Genomic DNA, 14,115 nt, shown 5'->3' with positions numbered 1-14,115 from the left:
GCATGCGTGCGTGCATGCAATCCTTTGTGTGAGTGCGTCTGTGTCAGTCAGTCAGTGAGTCACATGCTCATGGCTGATGTCTCATGCCTGGTCAGTCACATGCTCATGGCTGATATCTCATGCCTGGTCAGTCACATGCTCATGGCTGATGTCAGATGTGTTTGTTGTAACAGCTGACTGCGAGACAGACGGCTATCTCAGCTCCTCTGGCCTCCAGGATCCCCTGGAGATAGCGGTCAGCCTCAACTGGTCAACCCTGACCCCTCCCACCCTGACCCAAAACACTGGGACTGGGACTACCGCCCTCAACAGACACCCTCAGCACCACTCCATCCCAGCCCTCCGCTTCCCCTCGGTGTGTTCATGGGACAAATAGCTAGCTAGCTATGATGATGACTAGTAACTCTACCTGAACTGTACATTAATAAAATTGTATTTTTGAATTACCATAATACACTATGTGTCTGTTCCCTCTTCCTGACTGTTCCCTCTCCCTTGTCCTGTTCGTAGAGTATTGCAGTATTGGGTAATATGGAGCATGGCCACTCTGGAGAACACTCTACCAGCGGCTTCAACTCACCTGTGGACAGGTACATTCCTCAGCCTCTTCCCTAGAATAGATACTTTATTGTCCATTTTTGCTAGAAAAAGAAATACATCTCTTGCCTTTCCCATCACCTCCAGACACACAAATACCCACACACACACACAAACACACAAATGCATGCACAGACACACACACACACACACACACACACACACACACACACACACACACACACACACACACACGTTGAGAGGCACAGGGTCAGTCAATGCTGATCTACTTCCAACAGCAGTGGAATCTGAGATAAACAGACCGCCAGTTGCCAAGTTCCTACTGGACCATCTAACCTCTACGCTTCATACGCCTCCGTACACATCTGTGTCCAAACAGCAGATTGACCTGAGGTTCTTAACAGCCCCTCTCTCTAGCTAAGGGAAACGACAGCCCCTCTCTCTCCCAGCCGAGGGAAACGACAGCCCCTCTCTCTCCCAGCCGAGGGAAACGACAGCCCCTCTCTCTCCCAGCCGAGGGAAACGACAGCCCCTCTCTCCAGCTGAGGGAAACGACCGCCCCCTATCTCCACCTGAGGGAAGCAACAGCCTGTCTCACTCCAGCTGAGGGAAACGACAGCCCCTCTTTCTCCAGCTGAGGGAAATTAAGCCCCTCTCTCTCTAGCTGAGGGAAACAACAGCCCCTCTATCCAGCTGAGGGAAACAACAACCCCTCTCTCCCGCTGAGGGACACAACACCCTCTCTCTCTCTCTCTCTCTCTCTCTCTCTCTCTCTCTCTCTCTCTCTCTCTCTCTCTCTCTCTCTCTCTCTCTCTCTCTCTCTCTCTCTCTCTCTCTCTCACCAGCTGATAGAAACAACAGCCTGTCTCTTTCTAACTGAGGGAAACGACTGCCCCCCTCTCTCCAGCTGAGGGAAACGTCCTTCCCTCTCTCTCCAGCTGAGGGAAACAACAGCCCCTCTCTCTCCAGCCGAGGGAAACGACAGCCCCTCTCTCCCGCTGAGGGACACAACACCCTCTCTCTCTCTCTCTCTCTCTCTCTCTCTCTCTCTCTCTCTCTCTCTCTCTCTCTCTCTCTCTCTCTCTCTCTCTCTCTCTCTCTCTCTCTCTCTCTCACCAGCTGATAGAAACAACAGCCTGTCTCTTTCTAACTGAGGGAAACGACTGCCCCCCTCTCTCCAGCTGAGGGAAACGTCCTTCCCTCTCTCTCCAGCCGAGGGAAACGACAGCCCCTCTCTCCCAGCCGAGGGAAACGACAGCCCCTCTCTCTCCAGCCGAGGGAAACGACCACCCCACTCTCTCCAGTTGAGGGAAACGACCGCCTCTCTCTCTCCAGCTGAGGGAAATGACCGCTCCTCTCTCTCCATCTGAGGGAAACGACCATCCCTCTTTCCAGCTGAGGGAAACGACATTCTGTCTCTCTCCAGCTGAGGGAAACAACATTCTGTCTCTCTCCAGCTGAGGGAAACAACATCCTGTCTAGCTCCAGCTGAGGGAAACGACAGCCCCTCTTTCTCCAGCTGAGGGAAATGAAGCCCCTCTCTTTCCAGCTGAGGGAAACAACAGCCCCTCTCTCCAGCAGAGGGACACAACCGCCCCTCTCTTTCCAGCTGAGGGAAACGACCGCCCCTCTCTCTCCAGCTGAGGGAAATGACCGCCCCTCTCTCTCCAGCTGAGGGAAACGACCGCCCCTCTCTCCCCACCTGAGGGAAACGACAGCCCATCTCTCTCTCCAGCTGAGGGACATGACAACCCCTCTTTCCAGGTGATGGAAACATCTCTTCTCTTCAGCTGATAGAAACATCAGCCCTCTCTCCAGCTGAGGAAAACAACAGCCTGTCTCTCTCCAACTGATGGACACATGATCCCCTCTTTCCAGTTGATGGACACATCTCTTCAGCTGATGGAAACAACAGCCTCTCTCTTCAGCTGATGGAAATAACAGCCTCTCTCTCCAGCTGAGGGAACAACAGCCCCTCTCTCCAGCAGAGGGACACAACCGCCCCTCTCTTTCCAGCTGAGGGAAACGACCGTCCCTCTCTCTCCAGCTGAGGGAAACAACAGCCTGTCTCTCTCCAGCTGAGGGAAATGACAATCTGTCTCTCTCCAGCTGATGGACACTACAGCTCCTCTCTCCAGCTGAGGGAAACAACGGCTCCTCTCTCCAGCTGATGGAAACAACAGCCTCTCTCTCTCTTCAGCCGAGGGAAACGACCCCCCCTCTCTCTCCAGCTGAGGGAAATGACAGCCCCTATTTCCAGCTGAGGGAAACGACAGCCTGTCTCTCTCCAACTGAGGGAAACGACAGCCTGTCTCTCTCCAGCAGATCGACACTACAGCTCCTCTCTCCAGCTGAAGGAAACAACGGCCCTCTCTCAGCTTAGGGAAACAACAGCCTGTCTCGCTCCAGCTGATGGACACAACAGCCCCTCTCTCCAGATGATGGACACAACAGCCACTCTCTCCAGCTGAGGGACACAAAAGCCCATCTCTCCAGCTGAGGGACACAACAGCCCCTCTCTCCATCTGAGTGACACAACAGCCCCTCTCTCCAGCTGAGGGAAACAACAGCCCCTCTCTCCAGCTGAGGGAAACAACAGCCCCTCTCGCTCTCCAGCTGAGGGAAACATCAGCCCCTCTCTCTCTCCAGCTGAGGGAAACAACAGCCGGTCTCTCTCTCCAGCTGAGGGAAACAACAACCCGTCTCTCTCTCCAGCTGAGGGAAACAACAACCCGTCTCTCTCTCCAGCTGAGGGAAACGACAGCCAGTCTCTCTTCAGCTGATCGACACTACAGCTCCTCTCTCAAGCTGAAGGAAACAACGGCCCTCTCTCAGCTGAGGGAAACAACAGCCTGTCTCTCACTCCAGCTGAGGGAAACAGCAGCCCGTCTCTCTCTCCAGCTGAGGGAAATGACAGCCCATCTCTCCAGCTGATGGACACAACAGCCCCTCTCTCCAGATGATGGACACAACAGCCACTCTCTCCAGCTGAGGGACACAAAAGCCCATCTCTCCAGCTGAGGGACACAAAAGCCCATCTCTCCATCTGAGTGACACAACAGCCCCTCTCTCCAGCTGAGGGAAACAACAGCCCATATCTCTCTCCAGCTGAGGGAAACATCAGCCCCTCTCTCTCTCCAGCTGAGGGAAACGACAGCCAGTCTCTCTCCAGCTGATCGACACTACAGCTCCTCTCTCAAGCTGAAGGAAACAACGGCCCTCTCTCAGCTGAGGGAAACAACAGCCTGTCTCTTTCTCCAGCTGAGGGAAATGAAGCCCCTCTCTTTCCAGCTGAGGGAAACAACAGCCCCTCTCTCCAGCAGAGGGACACAACCGCCCCTCTCTTTCCAGCTGAGGGAAACGACCGCCCCTCTCTCTCCAGCTGAGGGAAATGACCGCCCCTCTCTCCCCACCTGAGGGAAACGACCGCCCCTCTCTCCCCACCTGAGGGAAACGACAGCCCATCTCTCTCTCCAGCTGAGGGACATGACAACCCCTCTTTCCAGGTGATGGAAACATCTCTTCTCTTCAGCTGATAGAAACATCAGCCCTCTCTCCAGCTGAGGAAAACAACAGCCTGTCTCTCTCCAGCAGAGGGAAACAACAGCCCCTCTCTCCAGCAGAGGGACACAACCGCCCCTCTCTTTCCAGCTGAGGGAAACGACTGCCCCTCTCTCTCCAGCTGAGGGAAACAACAGCCTGTCTCTCTTCAGCAGAGGGAAACGACATTCTGTCTCTCTCCAGCTGAGGGAAATGACAATCTGTCTCTCTCCAGCTGAGGGACAGGACAACCTCTCTTTCCAGGTGATGGAAACATCTCTTCTCTTCAGCTGATAGAAACATCAGCCCTCTCTCCAGCTGAGGAAAACAACAGCCTGTCTCTCTCCAACTGATGGACACATGATCCCCTCTTTCCAGTTGATGGACACATCTCTTCAGCTGATGGAAACAACAGCCTCTCTCTTCAGCTGATGGAAATAACAGCCTCTCTCTCCAGCTGAGGGAAACAACAGCCCCTCTCTCCAGCAGAGGGAAACAAGAGCCCCTCTCTCCAGCAGAGGGACACAACCGCCCCTCTCTTTCCAGCTGAGGGAAACGACTGCCCCTCTCTCTCCAGCTGAGGGAAACAACAGCCTGTCTCTCTTCAGCAGAGGGAAACGACATTCTGTCTCTCTCCAGCTGAGGGAAATGACAATCTGTCTCTCTCCAGCTGATGGACACTACAGCTCCTCTCTCAAGCTGAAGGAAACAACGGCCCTCTCTCAGCTGAGGGAAACAACAGCCTGTCTCTCTCTCCAGCTGAGGGAAACAGCAGCCCGTCTCTCTCTCCAGCTGAGGGAAATGACAGCCCATCTCTCCAGCTGATGGACACAACAGCCCCTCTCTCCAGATGATGGACACAACAGCCACTCTCTCCAGCTGAGGGAAACAACATCCCCTCCATCTCTACAGCTGAGGGAACAACAGCCCCTCTCTCTAGCTGAGGGAAACAACTGCCTGTCTCTCTCCAGCTGAGGGAAATGACCGCTCCTCTCTCTCCAGGTGAGGGAAACGACAGCCCGTCTCTCTCCAGCTGAGGGAAACGACATTCTGTCTCTCTCCAGCTGATGGACACTACAGCTCCTCTCTCCAGCTGAGGGAAACAACGGCCCCTCTCTCCAGCTGAGGGAAACAACAGCCCTTCTCTCTCCTACTGAGGGAAACAGCGGCCCGTCTCTCTCCAGCTGAGGGACACAAGAGCCCCTCTTTCCAGCTGATGGAATCATCTCTTCTCTTCAGCTGAGGGAAACAGCAGCCCATCTCTCTCCAGCTGAGGGAAACAGCAGCCCGTCTCTCTCCAGCTGATGGAAACAGCAGCCCGTCTCTCTCCAGCTGAGGGAAACAACTGCCTGTCTCGCTCCAGCTGATGGATACAACAGCCCCTCTCTCCAGCTGAGGGAAACAGCAGCCCGTCTCTCTCCAGCTGAGGGAAACAGCAGCCCGTCTCTCTCCAGCTGAGGGACACAACAGCCTGTCTCTCTCCAGCTGATGGACACAAGAGACCCTTTTTCCAGCTGATTGAAACATCTCTTCTCTCCAGCTGATGGACACAACAGCCCCTCTCTCCAGCTGATGGACACAACAGCCCCTCTCTCCAGCTGAGGGACACAACACCCTCTCTCTCTTTCTCTCTCCAGCTGATAGAAACACAGCCTGTCTCTCTCCAGCTGAGGGAAACAACAGCCTGTCTCGCTCCAGCTGATGGATACAACAGCCCCTCTCTCCAGCTGAGGGAAACAGCAGCCCGTCTCTCTCCAGCTGAGGGAAACAGCAGCCCGTCTCTCTCCAGCTGAGGGACACAACAGCCTGTCTCTCTCCAGCTGATGGACACAAGAGACCCTTTTTCCAGCTGATTGAAACATCTCTTCTCTCCAGCTGATGGACACAACAGCCCCTCTCTCCAGCTGATGGACACAACAGCCCCTCTCTCCAGCTGAGGGACACAACACCCTCTCTCTCTTTCTCTCTCCAGCTGATAGAAACACAGCCTGTCTCTCTCCAGCTGAGGGAAACAACAGCCTGTCTCGCTCCAGCTGATGGACACAACAGCCCCTATTTCCAGCCATTGGACAAAACAGCCCCTCTCTCCAGCTGAGGGAAACAGCAGCTCGTCTCTCTCCAGCTGAGGGAAACAGCAGCCAGTCTCTCTCTCCGGCTGAGGGAAACAACAACCTCTCTCTCGCTCTCTCTCCAGCTGAGGGAAACAACAGCCTCTCTCTCTCTCCAGCTGAGGGAAACAACATCCTCTCTCTCTCTCCAGCTGAGGGAAACAACAGCCTCTCTCTCTCTCCAGCTGAGGGAAACAACAGCCTCTCTCTAGTTTATTTATTGAAGCACAATGGACTCTGATGTTTCTGTTTTACTTTCGTATCAGATGTTTCTGGTAACTGTGTTTTCATGAAGCGGTATGTGAGGAGAACAGCTTTCTTCTCTGTAGGGGAGCCTAGAATGGGGTGGGGCTGGTTTTTGTGCGTCTGTGCGGCTGTGTATGCTCCGGCATGTGTAGCACATGGGGATGTGTGAAACTTACTCCTCAGCTTGAAGTGTCCTCAGCTTGAAGTGTCCCCACTTGCGCCTCTGAATAGCAAGCTTTTCGCGTGGTACGACTGGTAGCAAGGCAGAGGTCCTGGGTTCGAGCCTTGGTGGGATCCAAATCAGGAGGAAGTGGTACTCGCTAAGCAAGTAGCGTGAGGTCCTTTACGTGTGTGTTGTCATCTGGTGCCCATTCTGTCTAGGGAATACCTTGTTCAAGTTTTATCCGCTGTGAACTGAAGTTACCCAAAAGTTATTCCAATTTTAGAAAATGGTTAGAAAGCACAGTGGAATCTTCTAACCAGTAGAGCGTCTGTCTGTAAATGTTTGATGGCCTCAGAGGAGTAGTGGATGGCTGGAGGGATAAATCAGGGACCACGGCTCTAAGAGACCCAGGGGACTCAATTAGCTAACCATGAAGCTTTTTACTGCATGTTCTCCCAGGCTGTGTAACACGTTTTCATTACATAAATGCTCCACTGCTGAATTGAACACATGGATTTGTTGTTCCTTTCTTATGACTGTATTGTTTTCTTTCAGAGATGTGTCCCATATTACAGCACACTAACGTTTACTATATCCTCACATTAGGCTTTATTTGGCATATACACTCACTGGCCAGTTTATTAGGTACACCCATCTAACACTGGGTTGGTCCCCCATTTGCCTCCAGAACAGCCTGAATTCTTCAGGGCATTCTACAATGTTCCACAGGGATGTTGGTCCATGCTGACGCGATGGCATCGCACATTTGCTGCAGTTTGGACAACGTTACGTTCATGCTGTGAACAGTCCGTTCCATCTCATCCCAAATATGTTCTATTGGGTTGAGGTCTGGGGCCTGCGCAGGCCACTTAAGTACACTGAACTCGCTGTCATGTTCCAGCAAATGTTTTTCCTGGAACATGTGTGGCCGTCTGCTGCAATAGCTATTCTATGACAAGAATCAACCTGTTGTGCGCTCCAAGATGCCATTCTGCACGATACTATCGTACTGTGCCGTTATTTGTCTGTTTGTGACCCGCCTGTTTGTGATCCGCCTGCTTCCACAATTCTTGCCATTCTCCTTCCACCTCTCTCATCAATGAGCTGTTTTCACCCACAGGACTGCCACTGACTGGATGTTTTTTGTTTGTCGCGCCTGTAACGGAGACGCTGTGAGTCGAGAAGCAGGTGCAGGTGAAACGTTTAATAAAACAACAAACATAAAACGAGACACCATAACAGTGGCGACAATGCATGAACACAGGAACAATACCGACTGAGGAAGGAACCCAAGGGAGTGACAGATAAAGGGGAGATAATCAGGAAGGTAATGGAGTCCAGGTGAGTATCATAATGATCTGCAGGTGCGCGTAATGATGGATGCCAGGTGTGTAACGATGGATCTAGGACCGGTGCTTAGTATACCGGCAACGTCGAACGTCGGAGGGGAAGAGCGGGAGTAGATAGCACCATTCTTGGTAAACCCTAGACACTGTAGTGCGTGAAAAGCCCAGGAGTGCGGCCGTTTCTGAGATACTGGATCTGGCGTGCCTGGGACTGACAATCATAGCAAACTCAAAGTTGCTTAGGTAACTCGTTTTGCCCATTCTAACGTTCAATGGAACAGTAACTAAATGCCTCGATGCCTGTCTGCCTGCTTTATATAGCAAGCCACAGCCACGTGACTCAATGTTTGTAGAAGCGATTTGTGACATCGGCTGATGTAAAAAGGGCTTTATAAATACATTTGATTGATTGATTCATTTTCGTGAACGGGGAGTGTACCTAATAAACAGGTCTAGCTCTGTTTCCTATTTTGACGTGTGGTTATTTCTATTTCATCCTCATTGCATGGTTATTAACTCATAAATGACTGCAACATAAAATGCACCAGTGGTTTTACAGCGGTAATGACAAATTTACTAACACGCCAATCATCTTCACAGCTACGCCTCCGACGTGACCTTGGGTTTGAGTGATGGCTACGAGGGCCTATCAGAGAGGAGTGGCAAGACTGCTGCCAGGCGCACGGCTGGCAAGCTGTTCCGGAGGAGAGCCCGTTCAAGACTGCGCATCACTGGGGTAAAACAAATCAATGAATCAATCAATCAAGCAAGACTATTCTGTTCAACTGATTGTCAAGCCCACAATTAGGGCCTGTCCCAAGAGCACCATATTCCCTATATAGTGGGGGAATATAATGCTAATGGGGTACCATTTGGGATGCCTACTTTGCAGTTTCCCATATATTCATTTAGCAGCAGCACTTTTTTTTTAGATATATACAGTACCAGTCAAAATTTCGGACACACTGACTCATTCAAGGGTTTTTCTTTATTTTTACTATTTTCTACATTGTAGAATAATAGTTAAGACATCAAAACTATGACTATGACTACATCCTGCATACACACGTCCTGCATACACACATCCTGCATACACACGTTCTACATACAGACGTTCTGCTGCTTCCCCAGTGTTTCTTTAGTCTACAGAACATAAACAGAGTTACCCTGATAGATGGTGTCTCTATGTGCAGCTCTCTGACAAAGACGACCGGGTGGTGGAATGTCAGCTGCAGACTCACAATGACAAGATGGTTACTTTCAAGTTCGACCTGGACGGAGACAACCCAGAGGACATCGCAGCTGTCATGGTTAGTGGTCACCTCTAGGGTTCCCTATTCCCTATGTAGTTCACTACTTTTGACCAGGGCCCTAAATAGGAAATAGGGTACACCATTTGGGACGCAGACCTAGTCTACTCAGTCGACCATTGGCCCTTCACTGATCTCCAAATAATAGACCTACATACTATAGGTGTAACGGCTGTCGTAGAGAGGGAACCAAAGCGCAGCGTGGTACGTGTTCATGATTATTTATTAAACAATGAAACACTAGAACAAAAGAAACAAAACGAAAAGCCAACAGTTCCGTCAGGTAACGAATACGAAACAGAAAACAACTACCCACAAACACTGGTGAGAAAAGGCTGCCTAAGTATGATTCCTAATCAGAGACAACGATAGACAGCTGCCTCTGATTAGGAACCATACTCGGCCCAAAACAAAGAAATACAAAACATAGAATGCCCACCCCACACCCTGACCTAACAAAATAGAGAAATAAACCGTCTCTCTCAGGTCAGGGCGTGACAGTAACCCCCCTCCCCCAAAGGTTCCGGGGCATGGATTACAGGCTCCGGGGCATGGATTATCCCTACAGGCTCCAGGGCATGGATTATCCCTACAGGCTTCTCACCATGGATTATCCCTACAGGCTCCGGGCCATGGATTATCACTGGAGGCTCCGTGCCATGGATCATCCCTACAGGCTCCGGGCCATGGATCATCGCTACAGGCTCCGGGCCATGGATCATCGCTACAGGCTTCTTGCCATGGATTAACACTTGAGGCTCCGGGCCATGGATTATCACTGGAGGCTTCGTGCCATGGATCATCCCTACAGGCTCCGGGCCATGGATCATCACTGGAGGCTTCGTGCCATGGATCATCACTGGAGGCTTCGGAACATGGATCATCACTGGAGGCTTCGGACCATGGATCATCACTGGAGGCTTTGTACGTGGAGCCGGAACGGGTCTCACCGGACTGAGGAGACGTACTGACAGCCTGGTATGTGGAGCAGGCACAGGACGTACTGGGCTGTGGAGGCGCACTGGAGGGAGAGTGCGAGGAGCAGGCACAGGACGTACTGGGCTGTGGAGGCGCACTGGAGGGAGAGTGCGAGGAGCAGGCACATGCTCACCACGATAAGCACGGGGAGTTGGCTCAGGTCTCAACCTGACTCCGCCAATCTACCCGTGTGCCCCCCCCCAAAAAAAAAAACATTTTGGGGCTGCCTCTCCTACTTCCCCAGCAGGCTTCTGTATCTCTCCAATACTTGCCCCCAAGTCCAGTCTATCCTCTCTCGCAACTCCTCCAGAGACCAGGAATCCATCTCCTCCCGGGCACGCTGCTTGATCCAGCTGTGGTGGGTAGTTCTGTAACGGCTGTCGTAGAGAGGGGACCAAAGCGCAGCGTGGTACGTGTTCATGATTATTTATTAAACAATGAAACACTAGAAACAAAACGAAAAGTCAACAGTTCCGTCAGGTAACGAATACAAAACAGAAAACAACTACCCACAAACACTGGTGAGAAAAGGCTGCCTAAGTATGATTCCTAATCAGAGACAACGATAGACAGCTGCCTCTGATTAGGAACCATACTCGACCCAAAACAAAGAAATACAAAACATAGAATGCCCACCCCACACCCTGACCTAACAAAATAGAGAAATAAACCGTCTCTCTCAGGTCAGGGCGTGACAATAGGGTAGTATAACCTCCAGAGAAATGAAGCACTACCAGCTTATCTTAATAGCAGATTCTACTATCTTCCCCTATCTCAAACAGCAGCACAAGTTCTACGTCCCACTTCCAGTTTAAACACTTTTCTCTGTGTTTCTATGTCATATAGATGTATCTCAGTTAGGGGGATGTGAGGCATGCAGATAAGCAGTATACACCCGTGCCATTTTAGTTTACACACGTCTCATTTAGGTATGATTACGAACTTGGGGGGCGGTTCTGGCGTAGGGATACACAAAGCACGTAGCCAAGATGAGGTAGTGGTATTTTCTACTTCTGTTGGTGGTAAATTCTAGAACTTTGTGTTGACTGATTATTCTGTTTATTCCAACTCTGAATGAAACACAGTGCGCTTTTGTTTAGTCGAGTCTTGGCACATAGTTAGTCAGGTCTTATAAAAGCCCCTGTGGTTATTAGTGCAGTACACCAGCACTACAAGAGCTGAATTAAGACATGCTGACAGGAGAGCCAGCCCATTCACCACAACCAACCATCCAATCAAACCACAATTCACAGAATAATGCAAACCGCCTTAATCCTGCTCTAGACCAGTGGTTTTCAACCTGTGGTCCTCGGACCACTGGTGGTCCACGGGGGTACTGCTGGCAGTCACATTTTTGATTGTAATTATTTATTTTAATTGTATTTTTTTGTTATATTTTTTTGTTGTTGAAAAGATTAGAACTGTTGGGAGTATTAATGTTATTGTTTGCAATTTTACATAAATGTTCACAATGCAAATTGTTTTAATATAATAATAATAATAATTGATTTGTTACATAGGCGTACAGAGGCCCGTTATCAGCAACCATCACTCCTGTGTTCCAATGGCACATTGTGTTAAGTAATCCAAGTTTATAATTTTAAAAGGCTAATTGATTATTAGAAAACCATTTTGCAATTATGTTAGCACAGCTGAAAACTGTTGTCCTGATTGAAGAAGCAAAAATACTGGCCTTCTTCAGACTAGTTGAGTATCTGGAGCATCAGCATTTGTGAGTTCGATTACAGGCTCAAAATGGCTAGAAACAAAGAGCTTTCTTCTGAAACTCGTCAGTCTATTCTTGTTCTGAGAAATTAAGGCTATTCCATGCGAGAAATTGCCAAGAAACTGAAGATCGCGTACAACGCTGTGTACTACTCCCTTCACAGAACATCGCAAACTGGCTCTAACCAGAATAGAAAGAGGAGTGAGAGGCCCCGGTGCACAAGTGAGCAAGAGGACAAGTACATTAGTGTCTAGTTTGAGAAACAGACGCCTCACGAGTCCTCAACTGGCAGCTTTATTAAATAGTACCCGCAAAACTCAACATCAACAGTCCGGTATGCTGGCCTTCTAGGCAGAGTTGCAAAGAAAAAGCCATATCTCAGACTGGCCAATAAAAAGAAAAGATGGGCAAAATAACACAGACACTGGACAGAGGAACTCTGCCTAGAAGGCCAACATCCCGGAGTCGCCACTGTTGACGTTGAGACTGGTGTTTTGCGGGTACTATTTAATGAAGCTGCCAGTTGAGGACTTGTGAGTTGTCCGTTTCTCAACCTAGACACTGTAATGTACTTGTCCACTTGCTCAGTTGTGCACCGGGGCCTCTCACTCCTCAATCTATTCTGGTTAGCGCCAGTTTGCGCTGTTCTGTGAAGGGAGTAGTACACAGCGTTGTACGAGATCTTCAGTTTCTTGGCAATTTCTCGCATGGAATAGCCTTCATTTCTCAGAAAAAGAATAGACTGATGAGTTTCAGAAGAAAGTTATTTGTTTCTGGCCATTTTGAGCCTGTAATCGAACCCACAAATGTGAATGCTCCAGATACTCAACTAGTCTATAGAAGGCCAGTTTTATTGCTTCTTTAATCAGGACAAGAATATTCAGCTGTGCTAACATAATTGCAAAATAGTTTTCTAATGATAAATTAGCCTTTTAAAATGATATACTTGGATTAGCTAACACAACATGCCATTGGAACACAGGAGTGATGGTTGCTGCTAATGGTCCTCTGTACACCTATGTAGATATTCCATAAAAAAATTGTCAGTTTCCAGCTACAACAGTCATTTACAACATTAACAATGTCTACACTGTATTTCTGATCAATTTGATGTTATTTTAATGGACTATTTGTCTTGCTTTTCTTTCAAAAACAAGGACATTTCTAAGTGACCCAAAACTTTTGAACAGTAGTGCACATACACAGACAGGCATTCAGGCAGAAAAACCTGCAGACGTGTTATTGATTTATTCATGGCGTGTGTATTTTCCAGGTACACAATGAGTTCATCTTGCCATCGGAGAAGGAGGGTTTCATCCACCGTATGGGTGACATCATCAAGAGGGCGAAGACTCTGATGAAGGAGCACATGGTCCACATGGGCGGCAGCCATGGAGCGCCATGCCCACAATACCACAACGGGGTCAACTCATTGACTGCGTCACAGGTCAGTACTAGCTCAGGTAGCAGCAGAAAACAGTCTATAATCTGGGTGACTGGAGTCTCTGACAATTTTATGGGCTTTCCTCTGACAACGCCTATTGTATAGGTCCTAGATGGCAGGGAGCTTGGCCCCAGTGATGTACTGGGCCGTTCGCACTACCCTCTGTAGCGCCTTACGGTCAGATGCCGAGCAGTTGCCATACCAGGCGGTGATGAAACTGGTCAGGATGCTCTCGGTGGTGCAGCTGTAGAACCTTTTGAGGTTCTGGGGACCCATGCCAAATCTTTTCAGTCTCCTGAGGGGGAAAAGGTTTTGTCGTGCCCTCTTCACGACTGTCTTGGTATGCTTGGACCATGATAGTTAGTTGGTGATATGGACACCAAGGAACTTGAAACTCTTGACCCACTCCACTACAGCCCCGTCGATGTGAATGGGGGTCTGTTCGGCCCGCCTTTTCCTGTAGTCCACGATCAGCTCCTTCGTCTTGCTCACTCACATTGAGGGAGAGGTTGTTGTCCTGGCACCACTGCCAGTTTTCTGACCTCCTCCCTATAAGCCATCTCATCATCGTCGGGGATCAGGCCTACCACTGTTGTGTCATCAGCAAACGTAATTATAGTGTTGGAGTCGTGCTTGGACACGCAGTCGTGGGTGAACAGGGAGTACAGGAGGGGACTAAGTACACACCCCTGAGGG

General features: G+C 49.8%; 1 protein-coding gene across 1 annotated transcript in view; it reads left to right on the top strand.

The window, feature by feature from the left end:
- Window positions 1–14,115, top strand: part of LOC106610613 (serine/threonine-protein kinase WNK4) — a 129,207-nt gene that overhangs the window by 89,403 nt on the left and 25,689 nt on the right. The window contains 5 exon segments of the mRNA XM_045697380.1: window positions 174–355; window positions 511–590; window positions 8,562–8,697; window positions 9,155–9,271; window positions 13,249–13,422. Coding sequence (XP_045553336.1) covers window positions 174–355; window positions 511–590; window positions 8,562–8,697; window positions 9,155–9,271; window positions 13,249–13,422 — 689 coding nt within the window.

The sequence above is a fragment of the Salmo salar genome, chromosome ssa01 (genome assembly GCF_905237065.1).
Source record: "Salmo salar chromosome ssa01, Ssal_v3.1, whole genome shotgun sequence".
Classification (NCBI taxonomy): domain Eukaryota; kingdom Metazoa; phylum Chordata; class Actinopteri; order Salmoniformes; family Salmonidae; genus Salmo; species Salmo salar.
Note: the sequence above shows the minus strand (reverse complement) of the source record. Positions and strands in the feature narration are given on the sequence as shown.